This window comes from Aspergillus viridinutans, assembly GCF_018404265.1.
Source record: "Aspergillus viridinutans IFM 47045 DNA, scaffold_6, whole genome shotgun sequence".
In the NCBI taxonomy this organism is placed as follows: Eukaryota; Fungi; Ascomycota; class Eurotiomycetes; order Eurotiales; family Aspergillaceae; genus Aspergillus; species Aspergillus viridinutans.
In genome coordinates, this window is record NW_025091222.1 from 1,674,426 (window position 1) to 1,694,419 (window position 19,994).

Below are 19,994 nucleotides of genomic sequence, written 5' to 3' on the forward strand. Positions count from 1 at the left end.
GGAAGGAACTTTGGGTAATGGCAGGTGGCGCAGGTGCCTGAGGCAGAAGGAATAACATGTGCCACTAGGCCCACTAAGGCGCGCAACCCCCCTTGCGCCTCAGGCTCTCAAGCCACAGAACATCAATGCTTAGAAAACAGGGGCTAGGCTATTTTTGTCCAGGTGTTTTGTTGGCTGACCGCCAAACGGGTAGGCCCTCCACTTCTTAGGCCGTACTATTCCTCTCTCGTGATCTCCAATTCCCAAACCACATCCCTTCAATTCGTGCCTCCTTGTTGTCCACTTTTCCACCTGGTTTCTCGCTGAGCGAAAGCCTTTCTGCCTCTAACTCCACTCTACTTTTTCTGCTACATAGTTTTGTCGTTGCAAATAAGCTAGTTTGTTGCCAAAATGGATAAGATCAAGGAGGTAAGCTTCTCCCCTGATCCCTTTCGGCGGGGTAGCTTGGAAGCTGTCGAGAAACGGAAATGCATCACTTTCCGCCCTTGCTTCATGTACCGTATCTAGCGACATATCTTCTTGGAGTGGAACACAGGACGAGCAAATACGATAGTCTGAATAAATGATATTCTAGACGGAAAGGTTGAGACTGACACAGATGTTTCTTCTAGAGAATGAACGCCCTCCGCCTCGAGGCTGATGAGGCCCAGAACAAGGTGGAAGAGCTCAAGACTAGAGTGAAGACCCTGGAGCAAGAGAATTTGGCAAAGGAACAGGAGATCACATCCCTCAACCACCGGAACCAGCTTTTGGAGGGTGAGGTTGAGAAGCTCGAGGCTGCGCTTAAGGAGGCCAAGGAGTCTGCCAACCAGAGTGCTCAGCACGACACTCAGAACGAGGCCCTTCAGAGACGGGTGCAGTTGCTGGAAGAAGAGGCCGAGGAAGCTGACCGGAATTTGCGGGAGACAAACGAGAAGTATGACGGCCCAATCCTGCCAGATTCACTAGAATGTCGATTTTGCTGACTCTGGTATCATAGACTTCGCCAAACCGACGTTAAGGCTGGCCATTACGAACGCAAGGTGCAGGCTCTCGAAGCCTCTCGTGATCAGTGGGAGAGCAAGTATGAGGAGATGGCCAAGAAGTATGCTGAGTTGCAGAAGGATCTCCACGACCTGGAGGTCTCTATCAGCAACGTGTAAAGATAATCTCGCACATCGGCGTACACTTCGGGAAGATATTGGATCCAGCCTTTGTTCCAACGGATATCAGATTTATTCGCAAATCACAGCCTTCCTTGCTATTCTCTTTCTCGACAGGAACCAATTCAATAGGTTCTCTTTCGCCATTGTCGTCTCATGTTCGAGATCGGCTCGTCTTTGCAGCTTGGACGTTTTTCTGTCCTTTACATATATTCGTTGTTTGAGGTACATAGAGCATATTTAATGGAAGTGTCGCTGTGATATTTTAGCCTTGCTCGAAAGCTTCTTTCACGCATCTAACTCGGAAATCGCTATTCTCGTTCTCGCCGAGCCTTGGCCTTTCTCGATTTGGCTTGCCGCTGCTTCATAAGAGTAACTTTGCGCTCCTCCTTGCTTTCGTATCGGAACTTCCTTTTTTTCTTTTTTGGCTTGTTATTCTCCTTCATTGTCTTCTTCTCGGCCGAATTTGTCGTTGTTGATTTGACATCGGCTTCCGACCTTCGTGTCGTTTGCTCGTCCTCATCCTCGTCTGAATTGTCCACCTCCTCCGCCCTGAGTAAGCCTTCTCTGGAGGCATCCATCTCTTCGACAGTAACGGTCGTATATTTGTCTTCCTCGATATATTCGGCTTCGTAGTCTACCGCAGGAGGCTCAGCGAAGCCTTCCCATTCATCCTGCTCGGCTACATTGCCGTTGCTGGAATTTGATTCTTCGTCACTGTCGCCGTTTTCTTCCCTCAGTATTTTGAGCTGTCTCCGATGCTCTTCAAGTGCCCGCTCATATTCTGCGGCTCGCTCTTCACGGATCTGGATTGAATCAAGTCAGAATGCTTTTACTCATCATCCAGGCCGTGGAACCAACGAGTACAAACCTTCTTCCGTTCTAGCCTTTTCTCTTCTCGGGCTCTCTTTGCTGCAAGTTCCTGTGCATGCCGTATACGCTGCTGTTTTCTCTTTCGAAATCCTGTGAGGAATTCCTGCCGCTCGGCGGCGTCGAAATTGATCTCTTCGACCTTGGGGGTCAACTTGCGTTTTTTGGCTTGCGGCCCCATTTCTCCTGGGTAGTCTGATGGTCGGTCTTAAGAAAATCAATTAGAAGAAGAGTAATAATCTGTATTCAATTGATTTCAACCTAGAAACAGTTTTGATTCATAAAAAAAAAAAAAGTAGGGTTAAAAAGCAAAAAAAAAAAAAAAGCTGCTGATATGGGTATTTGCGGCCGACAAAACTAAACCTTGTCTTGCCGTTGGTTGGCTCGACCGCCTCCGAGCTCGTCGGCCAAGCCTCCAGGTTGGCTCTACTGAAGCAAACATCATCCTCAGCCTGCATTCTGCTCGCTTGCATTCAGTCAAATCACCACAATGCGTTTAGGAAGACTTACGCTGCTTGCTCTTGGAGCGACGAGTGCAAATGCATTCCGGGATACATCTCCGTTCTTCCTAGCTTCTACGTCCGAGTACGTTGTCCAGGAGCTACTTGAGCTTCGGAGTCGCGGACCATACATACCTGCATCCAGCTAACAAGCTCTTCTAGGCTACTTGCTACTTCATCAAATATCAAGGCCGCCACCGGTGTATTGGAGGATCTTAGTTCACAGCTGAGCACCTGTCCATCGGATTACTATGTTATTGCGTCTCAGCCTGGTGTGCACAGCAGCGATTTTGCGACTCGCAAGTCCGCGCCGCGCCTGGGCGCAAAGTTGACCGGGAAGGACAAAGCAATTCGGTCCAATATGATTGTCAAGGAGGTTGCAGGTATTTTGGAGGCAAAGCAGATTCAAAGTATAATTGAAAAGGAATGCGGGGCACAGTCTACTTTGATCGATGCATCTGGTGAGTTCGAGATGCTTACAAGCTTTAAGAGGTCGAAGCTGACAAGACTATATAGCGAGCTCTTATCCTTCCGAGTTCGGAGCGGAACCTCGCATCATCTATGTGGACTTTCCTATGCTCTCGCTGGGAGCCGACCGAGCCCAGCAACTTTCAGACAACGGTTTGTGATCGAATGCATCGTATTTTGAAACATCGCATGTTCGTTCTGACGGATGACAAAGATGGCCTCCTTGCCGATATCATTAACCGAATCCCATCTTCGAAGAAGTATACGCTTCTCTACGTGACATCCCCGAGGGAGTTCGAGGGATCCGAGGGAATCGTATATCAAGCCGAGGACAGTTACCAGGACCCTCTCCACATGGAGCTGAAGCGGGACTACTCAGCCCACAGAAGTCAAAGTGCTCCAGCCTCTAACAAGTCTCTTTTCCGAGAGTACCAATACTTTACCCCAGGTACGATCCCAGAAGGTTTTCTGCAAAGTTCTTACATAATGACTGACTGCTTCTAGGTCTCTTCATGGGCTTGCTTGCAGTCTTTTTCTTCCTGATGATCTTATACGTTGGTATTCGAGCTCTTACGAGTCTTGAAGTTCCCTATGCGGCCTTTGAAAAGGATACGGCCGCCAGCGTGCAGAAGAAACAGCAATGATTACTCGTTGACATTATTGAATTATTATCATTGCAGCGAACATATTATTGGCTATCTTTGTCTCTTATATCATATTTGATCTGACCTCAGTAGCTGCGCAACGTCCAACCGAGAGCTCGCCCAGCATGCTGTATCGATGCAACTCGTTTATATCATGTATATTTGTCGTGTCAATTTCATTGGAATATCAAAATGGGTCACAATTAAAATTCGGCTCTCGCGCAGCATGGACGCATATGAGAAAAGGTTTCATCGAATTTGAATAAGTGAAATAGAAGATACGAGTAGGACAGTACGGAGTAGTCTAATGCCTATATATAGAGATCACGTGATTTACTCCGCCTGAGGCAGAAGCCAGGCACGGGTCAATGCCAGCCCAGCGAGGGCGCATCGATAATTTACGGCGGTAGTGAGACTAATCCGAAGTCTCATTTCCATCGAAGTTTCTCAGCTGCATTTGCCCAGMTGTCCCTCGCTCTTCATTGCCCTTCATATTCCAGCGCCTTCCCGATAGGCTTCTTCTCTCTCAACGAGCGTTGTCGCAAAGTTGAACTGTTTGGCTCCAGACCACTCGGTACAGACTTGCACCCTAGTAAGGCTTGCTGGAGAGAACTGCACCTCCTCATTGAAGGCTTGATTGCATTTGTTTATGATCGCGCGTACGACAGACTTTATCAATGTGCTGAACGAGGTGATCCATTGGTCGGGATTCATACTCCTCGTCTGAAGGAAACGTTTACATACTATCACTTGATCGACTGCTTACCCCCTCCGACGATGAGATTCCTCAATGTGGGGCGTGCGAACCCCCATCAGCCCTCCGTTACATTGCTTCTATTTCTCTTGATCGTCTTGCTGGCTCAAGTGGCCTCTGCCCAGCAGAATACCAATACCAACGTTGCGCAAACGACCGACGGCACGAAGGCCACAGATCCAACGACTACGGACGCGGGGAAGACCACCGATTCCAAATCGACGACCGATTCCAAAACTACAGATGCTACAACTACAGAAGCTTCAACGAGTAGTGAAACCTCAACCACGGAAACTTCTACGACTACCGATGCAGCGACGACGTCGACAGTCTCTACCACGAACTTAGCGGGCTCGACTGCAACGTCTGCAACCTCTACAGACGGATTCCCTGTGGTGACCGTGCCACCGACAGCGGATGCGCCGTACATGCAAAAATCGAACACGCCCGAAGGGACGGTGTTCATTGCTGTAGGTGCAGCCCTAGGTTTGATTGGGCTCTCGGTGCTGGCATGGCGTGGGCTCGTCGCATGGTCAGTCAACCGATCCGTCCGCCGCGCCGCGTTGATGCACGCCTCGGAAAAGAAAGGACTCATTCGCTCCAAGCGGAAGAGGTCATCAAGGCACTCTCGCGCTCTACCTGCGACCATGTCACTCGAAAAGCTTCCCCCACACCACCGCAACAGCTACAATCCAAGAGCGTCCAATATCCCCAGTACTGGTAGCGGCCTCTTCTTCTCTCCGACCGCGGGCGCCGGAATGCATACAAGCGGAAACAGAGGATCCAGCTACCTTCCGGCGGGCTACTATGCTGCTGGAAACGCTGCGCCCGCAGGAAGTCAGAACATCCCATACTCGACGCCAGAAATGCGACCACACTCGCAGGGCTACATTCGCACCAAGTCTAATCCGAGCCCCCCTAGGTCACCGGGTCTATCGCCTAGCGGTCTCCATGACACTAACTACGATCCTCCCACCAGGCATTCGTATGTCGCAGGCTCCACCAGCTCGTTAAATCTTGCCTCTCCGACCCATGGAAGAACTCCCAGTGCGTTCCTGGAGGATCTTTTTGAAAGTCATGCCCCTCAATCGGACAACGGTCATAGATGATTGAGCCTTCAACGCGCGTTGCCATATGCGTTGCGTTTCCTTACTTTCTTTCCTTTTTCATCTATTCCTATCTCGGGTTCGCAGCTTTCGAGCCATACATACAGTATCTCGTTTAACATATACTTAAGTTAATATTCACGTCTCTATATGAGTTACGCATGGCCATGCTCGTGGCATTCTATCTCCTCGTTGCTTCTTGCAAAGAGTTGACTGCAGATTGGCTGAGTCAAGACGGACAGGGCTGTGATTGATTATGTACATTTTCCTTTTTCCTTTTCAATGGTTGATACTAGCCTTCTGTTAATGATAAGCCTGATAATTGTCTATATGCTCGCTATGTATTATTGCGCACCAGGAAAAGATGCGGAAACGAGATTCAAAGACCGCGGAAGAGGACAACTCCAGAACGCTCGGATATATGATACAGACCAAAAGGCTTGCGACGTCAGGATCTACAAACAACAAAGCCGCCAAAAGCGGACATAATTCAAAACCAAGTTGAAGCATGGAGTGAAATGTTGGAAGGGCGGGGTAGGGAAAGGGCTCAAGTAGACAAACATTCGAAGACACGCGCGATGCGTTGGAATAACATACGAAGAAGTCGGAAAGGACGAAATATCCTGGGCCAGTGTCATGTCACCAATAGGAGATAACAGTGAAGACCTGCGGACTTGTTTCAGTCGGCGTCCATTTTGCCACTGAAATCGCCGAGAAGTATGTCGCCCATGGCTGGATCAAGATTGCTTCTGACTGCAGATGCCGAATCAGCATCGAGCGGCGACAAAAGGGGAGATGATGACTTACTCATTTCTACTTCTGCTCGGAAAAATATCCACATCCATCGTCTGGCGACTTCCAAGGCCATGAGCAGGAAGATGCCGCACTCCTTCTCGCTAAGCCAGACAAAGCTCGGTAAGAATCGAGTAACCCACGAAAATCGAATGAGTAGGTCAGCAAGTATTGCGGCATAGTAGAGCCGATCAGAGAAGAATCGACGGCGGCGTAGGCCATAAGGGCAGTCCGGATCGGCACGAGAAGAAGTGAAGAGGGTCAAATCCCAATCCTTGCTTATGTCCCAGTAAAAGGAGTAGGCAGAGTTGACGAATGTGAATAAGGTGCTGAGATACGACAATTGTTAGTTGTGATTTCTTCCGCTCTGAGCATAGAGCGTTGGGTTATACATACAGCAGCCGGGAAAGGCTCATTTCGCTGAACCCATAAAACTCGAAAGGATTGTAATTCCTAAGCTTGGCCGCAAGAATAATAACGGGGAATGCAGTGGCATATTTCAAGGCGTTTGCCAGGTGCTGTGTTCCTTTATTTTCCCCTCTTTGACTAGCCCGACGCACACGAAGATATTCAGTTAGACACTGCCGCAGTCGGATCATGCTGGGGACTGCGATGATGATGGGGACCACATAATCTTTTCCACAACTGCGATTCGGTTTAGAGGTGCTCGAAATATCCGCTGTGAAGAACATGCAGAATGTAACATAGAGGTCCCCCAAGATTCTGGCATAGCTGGTAAGGGCATCTGCCAGCAGTATGTCTCCGAATTTACCATCTTGAGGCTCCGCCAATCCTCCTACACTAATGCGTCGCAAAGACCTAAGAAACCGACTTCGTCCGGACTGTGACAAACGGTTGATGGGCAGAATGAGTAGAATAAAGAATATAAATAGATACGATTGCGGAATGAAGTCTAACGACTCCACTCGCTCAGCGGAGCCGTGGGTAAACACCCAGAAGATAAGGAGGGAGAGCAGGAGAGGGGCCGTCAAAAGGGTAGCGAGCCGGTAAGCAGAAGTATGGTGAGGAGGTTGTTGAGGAGATTGACGGGCGGGATAGCGGATGAGGGCCGGTAGATCCTAGAGAGAGTAAGCATATGATTCCGTACGAGGACTCTGTATTTGAGGGAACGGAGGGCGCGACTCACAATATTCGCCCGAGAGAGATAGTGAAGGTTGGCACCCCAACCCCAGAATCCTAAGCCGCGGATTAATATTACATATGATTAACCGATCGGAGGGTGGAATACGCACCAGCAACCAGTATTACTGCAACCCGATAGGGGAAAGGGAGAAAAAGACTGAAGCCGTCAAGTTGAGCATGTTGATCAGGACCCATATTCCATTGAAAAAGCGGCGCTGCGAATCAGCACCTAAATAGGAGTTACAACAAGACGAGGGTGAGAAGAACAGGCCGGATGTGATGGAGAGGAATGGTTTCCAATCGAACGAGAACAGAACCAAGAGCTGGATTGAGGCAAAAGAGTGACTAGGGGTGAGAATTTACTGCCAAAAATTAATCGTCATGGGCTGGACTAGACCTTCTATGGAGATTCTTGATGCAGAAGCTCAGGGACAGACGACGGCTTCGGCGGCTCCGCGCGGCTTCTAGTTTCGGAAGCGCCAGTCCTTTGTAGGCTTAGTGTGATGTCTGCAGAGTGGTGAAATCCAAAAATGGAATCTTCTGCCCCACGTGAGCTAGAGATAACGTGATAAGAGTCACGTGTGAATTACCGAGGCATTCCGTACTCGTCACCGAGTTGCGCTCCTGCCAGGGAGCTCTCCGCTTCATGGGGAAGAGATGAAGCACAATTTCCAGAAAATAACGATGTTACTTCCCTGATTGACTCCTTAATCGCGATTATTTTGGTGTTTGCATCTTCTCGACAACTTTTAGGCGTCAGCATGGCAGACGAAGATCTCAAACTCTCCTTATCTACTTCCACATCATCGCCGACTTTCAGCCCCTCGGCGCATTTCTACCCCTTCGCAACGTCGCCGGATATTATCCGCTCCCACGAAAAGGACGTTTTCCTGACTTCCAGTCTGGTCAACCAGGCACAAGCAATCATCCGTTCTCTCCGTGGCGCACGCTTTGCTCATATCCACTCGGATGCCATCAAACACCTGACCGAAATTCTATACTTCTCACTGACAACATTAATTGGCAATCGGACTCTGGGAGAGGAGTATTGCGACCTCGTGCAACTGGAAGATGATACACTTCAACTTCCTTCGATTCACCGAAGAGCGGGTTACATTCTGAGTAGTATCCTTGTGCCGTGGGTGCTTCAGCGGATTCTCCCCGGCTTTCGCCAGCGACTACGCGCGAAATTGGAGCGTAGCATCGCCCGGCAACAACTCAAAGCACAGCAGAAAACAGAAGAATTGAGATTTACCAAGAAAAATGCTTCGAAGAAGCAGTCTTTCTTCACCGCACTTCGAGTCCAGAAATACATTCTCGAGCATCTCGACTCGATCACCTCGCTTTCGCCTATTTACGCCCTAAGTATAGCAACCTTTTATTTCACTGGCTCCTATTACCATCTGTCGAAACGCTTCTGGGGACTGCGCTACGTGTTCACGAAGAAACTCGAGGAAAATGAACAGAGAGTAGGGTACGAGGTTTTGGGAGTTTTGCTTGTCCTTCAAATCGCGGTACAAGGCATTCTGCATATTCGAAAACTGGGTCTTAGTATGCAACAAGAGGGAGAGGGCATTGAGACCGAAGTGGCCGGTTCCAAGTCACAAGATGACTCCTTGATCCGCTCCATTCAGAATCCTTACAACCTCCCGCTTCTTCCTGCTTCTGTAGCTCGATATGATCTTTCAGAAGACTCGAATGTCATTCCGTGGATTCCTTCCGGGCAACAGAGCAAGTGCACGCTTTGTCTGGAATTGTACAAAGACCCCAGTGTCACAACATGTGGACATGTCTTCTGTTGGACGTGTATTCGCGATTGGGTACGTGAGAAGCCCGAGTGTCCACTCTGTCGACAAGAGGTAATACCAGCTAAGGTCCTGCCGCTGAGGGGCTGAATTAATGTACATTCATTATGAGTATATCAATGTTCGGTGCATGGTTCCAATTCGCCCACAACCTCATCCAGCCTTGATATTATGGCTTCTTGGCAGGTTGACGGGTTGAGCAGCTTGTGACATATATATACCCACTGCTAGTTTTGTTGTATGATAAACTCAATATTTTGATTCGGAACGAAATCAATGACACTTGCAAAGTCTCGCTCATTTGCGTTTATATGGCTTGCTTGACTTGGTAAAAGATGACCGGAAACTGGCAACGCAGTTTTTATAATGCAATGACGCTGAATGCTACACAAGGGTATATTTCCAACATAAGTCATATCAACAGACTACCTGAAATAATGTCGGACTCCAGGTTCCACAAATTCACATGGTGCGCGCCGAGGGCGTTATTTTAGGAGCATCGTCCTCAGTCTCAAGACACACTACCGGCTCGATGACCTGAGGTTCAACCGATTTTGTGTTGGTTGTTTCAACATCAAGCTCTTCTACTAGGCGAATCGTCTGATCCAGCTCGGCATGTGCTGGTAAAGGAGGCATCGGAGTTAACCCCCTGCGCTTCGCGTCCATAGTATTGAAAAGACACAGACATGCATACGAGTCGGTTGCAGCATCTATAGAGAGAGCCGTTAATACTTTGACACAAAATGACGTTCAAGAGGGACTCACACTGAACTTGACGGTAGTTTAGTGCACGGGTCCAATCACCACATCGGACGTCATCATCCTTTGCTAGAGGCAGACCGAAGTGCTCTTCGACCTGCTCGCTTAGATTGACAGGTCTTCTGTTGATGAGCGCTGGATCTGACTGGCAGTACTTGACCAACTTGTACAGGTGACTGAGTTCGAAAATCCCACGAGCGTTGATACCGAGAAAGTTCTTTAGGCGCGTACAGTCCGCCTTAATCGCTACTCCAGCCTTCGTAATTTTTGGTGATTCAAGAATCCTCTGTAGAGAAGGAGAAATAAAGTCTTCCGGTGTTCTCGCAGGTTTGAACAGCGCGATGTGAAAGAGGGCAATTCGCTCCGCATTTGCAATCTGTATCAACGAGACGTTATTTTGAATGCTGGCAGATTTGCTTGACTGCGGTTTCCATTCCATGTCAAAGCCTATTACATCATCATTCAAGAAGTATTTTGCTACTTCCTCAGACTTTTTAAGGGACTTGCAATAGTGCACGATGATGTCTTTCCCGTTTGGGGCCTTACGCAGCCGATGGCTCCAGAACTTGGGCCCCGGAGGAATGGTTAAAGCAAGAGACTGTCGCGTAATCAGGAACTTCTCGCTTACGGCTGTCTCAGTCCATGTTTCATCTTCAGACTTGACGCTCCGGGAGACATCTGCCTCGCTGTACGACTGGCATTGGCCGATATGACCAGAACTACCTTCGTGGTTGAAAGGACCAGCAATTGATCGCGTTATCGGGGCCTTGCTAAACGAGCGTCTTGAGTGTTCGACGCGAAAGTTCATGTCTAGCCTTCTCGGTCCGAATTGGTCAGGCCGTGTGGAAGGAAATCTTTGATTGCCTCCCGCAGTTTCCCTAGCGAGCGTCGAAAATGCATGTCTTCGTACGTAGCTTTGCTTCCCATGCCAAAGCCCAGTAAACCAATGTGAGAAGTTCAAGTCATACTGCAATCCCTTATACTTCTTGGCAACAGCCCTAGAAGTGGTGGCTAGACGCGTTTGCCGTAACTGCTGGGTCAAGTCGAGACATATACTAGGAAGGCCGAGGTGCCTTCTTAGGCTTAAGAGCCAAGTTTCTGTTTTGGAATCCCGAGATGCAGCCCAGCATCTGGATATGCATCTTTGAAATTTGAGGTCTGGTGTCCCGAGCCTTCCCGGGAAGCACGTTCCACACAGGCGTGTGGGAGATATCATGCTGCACTCTTATCTGCTGGTGATGTACCTGAATGCTAGGACTAGTTAGATCATAATAGTCCACACGCTGATTATGCACCGGGCGAATGTACGCCGTGACCCGAGCTCTCAACACGATACTCGGGGTGGTCCGACTTGCTTTACTCGAGGAGACGAGCGAAGTAACATGACCCTTGTGAGCGATTTACACGGTATCGTGCATGGGCTGGCTGACCATCAGGCAAATAACCCCCCAGGGCTCGCTGTAGTAGTTACCCAGGTAGTCGATCTTTTCATGCCTATGTATTCAGTGGCAGGGTTTGTATAGATCATAGATGTATCAGGTCAGAGATACTGAGCGGAGAAGGATCGGCGATAGATGTGATTGGGCTGAAATTCGGAACGGATAAACCTGCTGCCCTGCCCTCCAAGATCGTCTGGCGGAATGCTCAAAGATCCGCTTGAGGCTTCATTTTCTAGACTATACGACGCATAACACCTGATACTAAATATTCTCTTTACTATTAAAGGCGGACTTCTAAGTGTAAGGGCGCAGCTGTGAGGATACTGCGCTACACTCTGCCTATAGAACACTTGGAGCACAATGGCGTCCCAACTCCTTCCTTTGGGTAATTTTCATAACCACGTGTATACATAGACTTGTGTGATTAACAGGTTGGCAGAATTGATCGATAAGTGTGTGGGATCGAGGATCTGGGTCATCATGAAGGGTGACAAAGGTACGTGACTACAGTGGCTGCGACGACTATGTACTGACAAAATAAAGAATTCTCAGGCACATTACTTGGATTCGACGACTACGTCAGTAAGTTATCTTGAGTGTCTGTGAGAATCCTAATAGATACTGATTTATTGTAGATATGGTTCTGGAAGATGTGACTGAATTGTAGGTGAACACTCTCATTCTTGCCATGCTGGCCTCATATGCCCGTCAGCCTTTGCAGGATGCCTCCTGTTTTGTTTCAGCGTCTCAATGATGGTGTAAGCGTTAACATAATGTAGCGATTACTCTGGAGCACAGGTCAAGCTTCCTAAGATTCTGCTAAACGGGAACAATATCTGCATGGTATGGACGCCGAAGTCCCTCTCTTCCCCCGACCGCACAATTCTGACGATGTTTCTCAGTTAATCCCTGGTGGCGAGGGACCAGTTGGCAGCTCCTGATTGTATGATTTCCAGTTTTCTTTGATCAGTGTGATGAACATGGCTTCCAAACGACTGTCACAATGATACTGCATAGAACTTCACCTGAATAGCAAAAGCGTTCCCTTGTGCACAGTTGCAGTCTCACTGTATTCTCACTTGGTTCATCCCAATGCGACCTCGCATAGGCATGTTCGCCGAGCTTGAGAAGCAACGCTGATACCGCTGAAGATCATGGGAACCAGCCTGGGTACGGTCCGTGGTTGCAAGACTCTGCGAGAATCCTGAGTAGAAAAAGAGATAGTTTTGACGGATGGTACAGAAGCAGTACAATCGACGTGTGACGAGACGGAAGAGAGACGGGCACTCCCATACGAACGTTATTGACTTGGCATTCTCGGCAAGATGCGAGGGGAACAGCTGTGACTGCAGCGGGAAGCTTTCTGAGTTTAAGGAAAGTCAATTTCTGGTCTTCAAGCTCTTTGATCAGGAGTCTAGACAGTGCCAGGGGTATGGCTGAAGCCTATGACTATCATGACATCCAATTGAGCTATTTCCGTTAGTCACTCCAAGAACTACCCTGGAGGAAACCATGACCGTCTGAAGCCGTTGACCCTTCAACCAGCGGAGACTCGCCCGCATGATTGACATCGATGAGAATGGGGACCACTAGTCGCTAAGTTGCGGAAAACCTGGGGTAACTCTTCCACGTATTCTTCTTGAAGTAAATCATGGTTTGTGGAGTATGGGGTAAAGGGTACAGACTTGATGGCTCCAAGGCAGTCCGACGAATAGCGTGTCGTCGAATACCTATCGTGTCGTCAGTACGGAGTAACCGCTCGCGGCTATTTGGGGAGGCTCCATCCGCTGCTTCGATCGCTCGTAGTCGGTTGGCGGCGGAATCTTTCTTGAACTTTCGCGCAAACAAGCGGTTGGACGAAATCATTTGAGTGATTCCACTCATTTCAGTCGGTGAGCCTTGCTGTGCTCGGTTCCCTGCCCCAGATATTTCCCCAGATCACAGTGTGGAATCTGTCACATAACAGGTTCCGCTATTCCCCGCGTTTGCACCGCGAGATGGGGGCGAAGCGGCAACATCCAAGCATATCCGGAGGATCAACGAGCGGTTTATGAGACGACTCCCATCGTATCTATTATTCGTACTCCAATCATTGATCCGGAGAAGTTGAGGGGAGGAACGGGAGCCAGCAATACGCCATCATATGACATTGAAGTCATATCATTGGAGACAGGGATATATCATTTGCGCGATTTTGGTCGGTTGAACAGGTTGTTTTGGGCGGGAGATTGATGCCCGTTGCCGGTCGAGTCCCGGTCGTGCGTCCAATCCCAAATCATTGCGTTTCACCTACGATCTCTACTCATCCAATCGACAGTCTTGTGTCACTCGATTCAGTAATAGAAATTCAATATTGTGTCAATATTGCATCTCACTATTAGGTTGGCCCGTGCAGAAAATCACAACATTTGTGTAACATTTTTGGCTTTTTTGATGCCACGAGGATCCTGTGTCCTTTTGAGAAGTCTAATACTGTACTCTCAATATGGCATATTAATCTCGTCACGTGAACTACTTTCCCATCTTACCCTGTAAAAAATAAAATAAAATAAATAAATAAAAATAAAAAATAATTGCCGGGAGTTCAAAACTCCCGCTGATGGCGAGGGAAAACTGGATTCTGGAAACTTGAGGCGTGGAGCTAACTTTTGATCTTCTCTGGAATTCAGAAGCGCCCCAAAGGCTGATGGCTAGTCTACGCCATCTGCGCACGATGTTACGGTAGCCGGTTCATCAACCATCCTCGTCGGCAGAAATTGAGTTCGGCCCCGAACGGAGTCAGCCACTAAGGCTTGGTAATTCCTTCAGTCCTAGGGGGTACAATAATGAATTTGCTTGCCACACAAAGAAGAATTTTGAATTACGATCATGGCACTGGCAGACAAGGAGAGTTCTTTAAAGATATTTTGAAACAAAATAGGACACGAAAGGTAAGAAATGACTTTATCTAGCGTATTATTTGGAGGATACTCGAGGCGAAACAGTGGTCCGCAGCCAAAGCACTCAGGAAGACTTGGGTGGTCTGGTCCGAACGTAGTACCTTAGTGATTTGACTCCTGGAGAAATTTGCCCCCAGAGGGAGGAAAAAGTCTTCGTCTGCTTGTGTAGTACTTTGGACCTCGGTCACTACTCACCAGCATATGCGTGATCAATAATCCCATAGATAGTAATGAGGCCAAATGCCCAGTTAGTGGCTGAGGAGAATAGACTATCCTAAGATCAATTTTAACCGTACTATCCGTACCTATTCGTGAGTCGTAAGGTGCTGACAGGGCAAAGTGACCTAGGCTACATAAGAAAGATTTGGGCAACAGGCTGTAATGCAAGATGGCCGACGGATTCCGAAGCGATCGCATCTTACTTTGTAGGTACCAATCGATAGAACGGTGCTACTGAAAGTATCACTATTCCGGCAATTCAGGCTTCCTGGACTCTCGATTGTACCTGAACTGAACGCGTTGAAGCCCTCGCCTTCAGAAATTTGAGGAAGGTAACTGAATATCAGAACAGATTAATTACGTGCCAGATTGGGCCTAGAGCTCAAGCGCTGGTGATAACGATGGCATCTGCGCCTGCCACTTCAAGGATTCTACTGCGCTTCCGTGCATCTGGAGATCCCCTAACACGGCTGAGACAGAACGAGTAGGAAGCTCTCCAGGTGTAGCGTCACGGCTTAAGACCTGTGTGGTTGTTGTAACAGCCAGCCAGATACATGGTCAGGAATATGGTTTTCGGGAAGTAAGCACTGTCAAGTTATCAGCCTTCTTCCCTCGACCTTCCAGAAGGAAAGTAGCGACATCACCTGAGTATGCTAGAAAACATCTAAACACAAGAATTCCGTATCTGCCTGGTTTTTGGCGTTCAGTCCCGTGCATATCAGGTTCATGAGCTTCCATGGATCTGTAGGTCTCAGATAATGCCTAGGTTGGTAAGACTAGGTAAGCAGCGAAATGTGTTATCTACAGGACTGCCAATGGAATTTTTGATTGGTTACTGGAGGATATCGCGTGAAAGAAGTGGTGCGGAGACTAATTCCCAATGAGGATTAATGGGTTTCATCCTCTCAAAGCGGCGACGGGCTTGTCCGGTGAGCCCCACCCCTCCTTTTCTGCTCCAGCCTCCAGAAGGGCAGGAGGCCAAGGAATTCATACCTTATCGCCCTCATCAACCATGGACTCATGATTCACAAATCATAAGCGATGTCGCCACCATCCCGGCGAATGACAGAGTAAGGTTAGAGAATCGAGACAGCCTATTGTGTTGGCAATCGACCATTCGCCCTGAGGTCATTCGCCATGTAGACTAGAGACCTGTATAAGCGAAGAAATACTGAGGTAGTATTCTCTTATCCTTGGCGGTCTGCAATTTCCTTGGTATAGGAGCCTCATCTCTGCAAACGGAATATCTACTCTGTCGTCCAGATTAGGTGTTACAACAGTCCATTACCAATGTCATGATAAGTGTCCTTGTAACAGAGCTGTTAGATAGCTATCTGTGGTTATGCATAGATAAGTATGGAGTCTCTGGAGCAACTTAGCAAGTCGGTGGTTTCGACTCCACAAAAGGATGGATCCTCACCAATCCCCAGAGACATCACGAGCAGCTCAACTGCTCGAGTGTCAGGTTGTCGGCGGTCGCGGCTCGCAGGAGATATGATACCAAGAAACTTGCCCAACCCCAACTCCAAGACTGCTGGCCCACTCGCCAGTGCCCCATAGGCTCTCTAACCCGAAGCGGTAGTGCGGTACAGCCATGGCACTAACTCCATGTGGAACCTCTGTTAAATCAAGCGACTATCTAGAATTCTAGATACATGGAAGCTGAATCCAACCTGCTACCTAGGCTGAGGATGTTGTATTGCATGGCACCCTCTTATATTTAATTCGATGTTATTTTTCTTGTGTGCATGGAATCATGCAATCATGCTGTTCTCTCCCTTTTCTATGCCCCTTTTTCCATACTTCCCTGGAAACACTGGATTGAAATGGCGTTGGTCTACTTTGGATATTGTATAGATGGGTGGATGATAACAGATGCTTTCTGGTTAGGTCTATGGGTTAGTCTGAGATTCTAACCAAGACGATAGGATATTTAACAAATTCTCTATCATTATCATGATTATTATTATTATTATTACCTGACTAGCTTGATGCAAGACACGGCTGGTCTAATTTTGAGTTGAAATGGCTCGTGGTCTGTCATTATTCCCGCAGTCAGTTCACAGTAAGTTCAACGAGTAATGATAATTCAAACTTATCAAAGCGGTGATGGCAAAAATCGAGGGTCATCATAAATAATAATAACCAAAATCATAAATAATAAACCGCCAAAGCAAAGTCTAATTGGATCTAGTCTACCCCAGGCCCGGTCAATTTCACCCTTTTTAACTTCCCCCGACCTAGGGAACAGAACGCCAAAGCGTAAGCTATCGGCCAGTAAGCCCCACCACAGAAATCCTGGCTCTTGGTATCTATCTATCTGTGTGGCGCCTGGATGAGGGGACTTTTCCTTTTGCTGCGAAAGCGTTCTTCGCATCTTGACACTAAAGAGGCAAAATGATTATTCTACCTAACCTAGTGAGAATGTGATCGTCCCATAGACAACCCTCTTTTCCAATTATTTATACTGACCCATCTGCCTCTCCCTCATCATTCACTCAGACTAAATAGTCTGTCTGCATTGAACCCTAGACAGTACACTCCTAGTCTCCATCTTGTCTCAATCTATTCACCTGACTTCTTTCACTTTATCCTGCCCCTTCATGTTACATTTATCTTCGCTTCCTTAACGACTACACAATCATGGAGAAAGACTCTATTGAACATAAGGCGGAGCCTATGGTGTCCGACCCTCCCCCAATCTACGGTGAAACAGAGACTACCAAAGGAAGCATGGGTCAGCGGATATGGGACAGCTTCAAAAGGGACCCTAACGCACATGTTACGGCGGAAACCACTGGATCAAATGGCGGGACCTTTGACCTCGAACAGGCTGCGCAGAAGACCGCAAGCTCTCCTCTGCAACGCAGTCTGAAGAACCGTCATCTGCAGATGATTGCCATTGGTGGTTCCATTGGTATGGACTGGCGCTCGAAATCCCGCACATCGCTTTGATTTTTGATGATCGTTGCTAATCTAGTCTTTGCTGAGCAGGTACTGGTCTTTTTGTCGGTTCTGGAAAGGTTTTGGCCACCGGTGGTCCGGCGTCTGTGCTGATTGCTTATGCCTTGATCGGTTGCATGCTTTACTGCACTGTGCATGCGCTGGGTGAAATGGCTGTGCTGTTTCCCGTGGCCGGTTCTTTCGCGCACTACTCAACCCGATTTATCGATCCTGCTTGGGGTTTCGCTATGGGCTGGAACTATGCTCTCCAATGGCTGATCGTCTTGCCCCTGGAAATTGTCGCTGCGTCTATCACAGTTGATTACTGGGAGTCGAGCATCTCGAATGCCGCTTGGGTCGCCATATTCTGGGTTGTCATCGTGTCAATCAACCTGTTCGGTGTCAAGGGTTACGGTGAGGCCGAGTTTGTCTTCTCGCTGGTCAAGGTCATCGCGGTTATTGGTTTCATGTGAGTAATCTCGCAACATCCCAGTCGAGCTGCGCCCAATGTGACTAACAAAAATAGTATACTTGGTATCATTCTGAACTGCGGTGGAGGCCCCAAGGGTGGCTATATCGGTGGAAAGTACTGGCACTCGCCGGGTGCCTTCCACAATGGTTTCAAAGGCCTCTGCAGTGTCTTCGTCAATGCTGCATTTGCGTTCGCTGGTACTGAGTTGGTCGGTCTTGCTGCGGCTGAGACTGCGAATCCTCGCAAGTCCCTTCCAACTGCCGTCAAGCAGGTTTTCTGGCGTATCTGTCTGTTCTACATCGTGTCGCTCACTCTGGTTGGCCTGCTGGTTCCGTACGACGACGACCGGCTCTTGGGCGGCTCGTCGAGCGCGGATGCCAAAGCTTCCCCGTTCGTCATTGCGATCAAGAATGCCGGAATTTCGGGTCTTGACTCCGTTATGAACGTCGTCATCATGATTGCCGTCTTGTCCGTTGGTAATTCCTCGGTTTACGGCTCCTCGCGTACCCTTGCGGCTCTGGCCGAGCAGAGGCAAGCACCCCAATTCCTCGCATACATCGACCGTCAGGGACGTCCTCTTTTTGCCATTTTTGTCGCATCGGCCTTTGGCTTGCTCGGATTCCTCGCCGCATCTAACAAGCAGGGTGATGCATTCATGTGGATGATGGCTATCTCAGGTCTTTCGTCCATCTTTACCTGGGGCTCTGTTTGTTTCTCCCACATCCGCTTCCGCAGTGCCTGGAAGGCTCAGGGCCACAGCTTGAACGAGCTCGCTTTCCAATCTCAGGCGGGTGTTATTGGCTCCTGGATTGGGTTTATCTTCAATTGTCTTGTGCTGGTTGCCCAGTTCTGGGTCGGCTTTGCACCTATCGGTTACGCCGAAATGACTACAGGAGGGCTGGTTGAGAGCTGGTTTTCCGTCTACCTCGCCGCGCCTGTTGTTCTTATTTTCTACTTCGTTTACAAGGTCTATTACAAGACGTCCTTCCTGCGTGCTAAAGATATGGACTTGCACACTGGTCGTCGGGAGTTGGATATCCAGCATCTGATTGAGGAGGAACGTGCTGAACAGGCCGCTTGGCCTGTATGGAAGAAGGTTTATAAGACCTTCTGCTAAAGACGATGTGTAATTCATAGAAGCTCTCTTCTCTGAGACACGCGTGACGTTCTTGCGATGTTTTTATTTTTCATATCTGCATCTGTACATTCATGATGTCCCTCTATCTCGGCTTTGACAACCTCAATTCATGACTGTGTATCGGGAATCTGAGTCCGATATCGCAGATCAATCCAATCATCAAGGAATTATTACTGAATCATGCAAATCTAGATATCTTCCAATCCGTATCACAGCCAGCAGTATTCCACGCCTACTGGTTGAGACCACATTGTTAGGCCCGAGAATGCGTCTGCCTAAGGCAATAATGCCTCGTAATGGCTTTACTGAGAAGAAAACCGCTAAGGTGGGTGGCTATTACCGCGTGCTGTAAGTTTTGTATCATATCAGCCACAAGTGTTCTCCCGTGTTAAGGCCCGTAATCTTTCGACTTGCCAAGCCAACATACCTATCTAACATACCCAAAAATAGAGACTTCAGCTAAGGTCTGGAGGTTGGAGGAGAAAACAACGTGGCGGCTGGAACCCAAACCGCGTAATTTTACCGTAGCTTAATTACATGACGGCAGTCCAAACGACCAACCCAGACTCTTTTCAGGATCTCGGCCAGCGAGACAAACTCATTAATCTCTGTATTGTTGTCCACTCCATGTTGCTGTTATCGTTGCGTTCGGAGGACAGATTGTACAATTGAACTTTCTTTAACCTCAATTTCGTTGTCAACGTTCTTTTTCGCTTTCGTCTAGCTCTAACTCCTGCTAACCGCCCGCTCTGGTCGGTCTTTAGGCGCCCTCATATACAGTCTCCTCAAGCCCATGCCTGCTCGCAGCCGATTTGTTCTACCCTGGGATTTGCAAGTGCGATAAAAATAATCTGTTTGGAC

At 48.4% G+C, this 19,994-nt stretch overlaps 8 protein-coding genes across 8 annotated transcripts; 5 read left to right on the forward strand and 3 right to left on the reverse strand.

The window, feature by feature from the left end:
• Positions 1-390: 390 nt before the first annotated feature.
• Aspvir_008275 (tropomyosin) lies at positions 391-1,142 on the forward strand (the record flags this gene model as incomplete). Its single annotated transcript, XM_043271448.1, has 3 exons — positions 391-408; positions 612-916; positions 980-1,142. 3 exons carry the CDS (start codon positions 391-393, stop codon positions 1,140-1,142), a joined length of 486 nt encoding a protein of 161 aa, XP_043127383.1.
• A 311-nt stretch (positions 1,143-1,453) lies between these two features.
• On the reverse strand, positions 1,454-2,193 carry Aspvir_008276 (rRNA-processing protein RRP17; the record flags this gene model as incomplete). The annotated part of the gene is made up of 2 exons (XM_043271449.1): positions 1,454-1,948; positions 2,014-2,193. 2 exons carry the CDS (start codon positions 2,191-2,193, stop codon positions 1,454-1,456), a joined length of 675 nt encoding a protein of 224 aa, XP_043127384.1.
• A 309-nt stretch (positions 2,194-2,502) lies between these two features.
• Positions 2,503-3,624, forward strand: Aspvir_008277 (Ac45/VOA1 transmembrane domain-containing protein; the record flags this gene model as incomplete). Its single annotated transcript, XM_043271450.1, has 5 exons — positions 2,503-2,597; positions 2,675-2,973; positions 3,029-3,133; positions 3,195-3,428; positions 3,485-3,624. 5 exons carry the CDS (start codon positions 2,503-2,505, stop codon positions 3,622-3,624), a joined length of 873 nt encoding a protein of 290 aa, XP_043127385.1.
• A 777-nt stretch (positions 3,625-4,401) lies between these two features.
• On the forward strand, positions 4,402-5,487 carry Aspvir_008278 (uncharacterized protein; the record flags this gene model as incomplete). Its single annotated transcript, XM_043271451.1, has 1 exon — positions 4,402-5,487. The coding sequence occupies one exon, from the start codon at positions 4,402-4,404 to the stop codon at positions 5,485-5,487; it is 1,086 nt and encodes a 361-aa protein (XP_043127386.1).
• A 676-nt stretch (positions 5,488-6,163) lies between these two features.
• Positions 6,164-7,614, reverse strand: Aspvir_008279 (EXS domain-containing protein; the record flags this gene model as incomplete). The annotated part of the gene is made up of 5 exons (XM_043271452.1): positions 6,164-6,237; positions 6,292-6,605; positions 6,673-7,355; positions 7,424-7,473; positions 7,530-7,614. The coding sequence occupies 5 exons, from the start codon at positions 7,612-7,614 to the stop codon at positions 6,164-6,166; spliced, it is 1,206 nt and encodes a 401-aa protein (XP_043127387.1).
• A 566-nt stretch (positions 7,615-8,180) lies between these two features.
• pex10 (ubiquitin-protein ligase peroxin 10) lies at positions 8,181-9,314 on the forward strand (the record flags this gene model as incomplete). The annotated part of the gene is made up of 1 exon (XM_043271453.1): positions 8,181-9,314. The coding sequence occupies one exon, from the start codon at positions 8,181-8,183 to the stop codon at positions 9,312-9,314; it is 1,134 nt and encodes a 377-aa protein (XP_043127388.1).
• A 372-nt stretch (positions 9,315-9,686) lies between these two features.
• On the reverse strand, positions 9,687-10,791 carry Aspvir_008281 (3'-5' exonuclease; the record flags this gene model as incomplete). The annotated part of the gene is made up of 2 exons (XM_043271454.1): positions 9,687-9,934; positions 9,990-10,791. The coding sequence occupies 2 exons, from the start codon at positions 10,789-10,791 to the stop codon at positions 9,687-9,689; spliced, it is 1,050 nt and encodes a 349-aa protein (XP_043127389.1).
• Positions 10,792-17,223: 6,432 nt separating this feature from the next.
• On the forward strand, positions 17,224-19,112 carry Aspvir_008282 (amino acid permease GAP1; the record flags this gene model as incomplete). The annotated part of the gene is made up of 3 exons (XM_043271455.1): positions 17,224-17,497; positions 17,575-17,992; positions 18,050-19,112. The coding sequence occupies 3 exons, from the start codon at positions 17,224-17,226 to the stop codon at positions 19,110-19,112; spliced, it is 1,755 nt and encodes a 584-aa protein (XP_043127390.1).
• Positions 19,113-19,994: the final 882 nt, after the last annotated feature.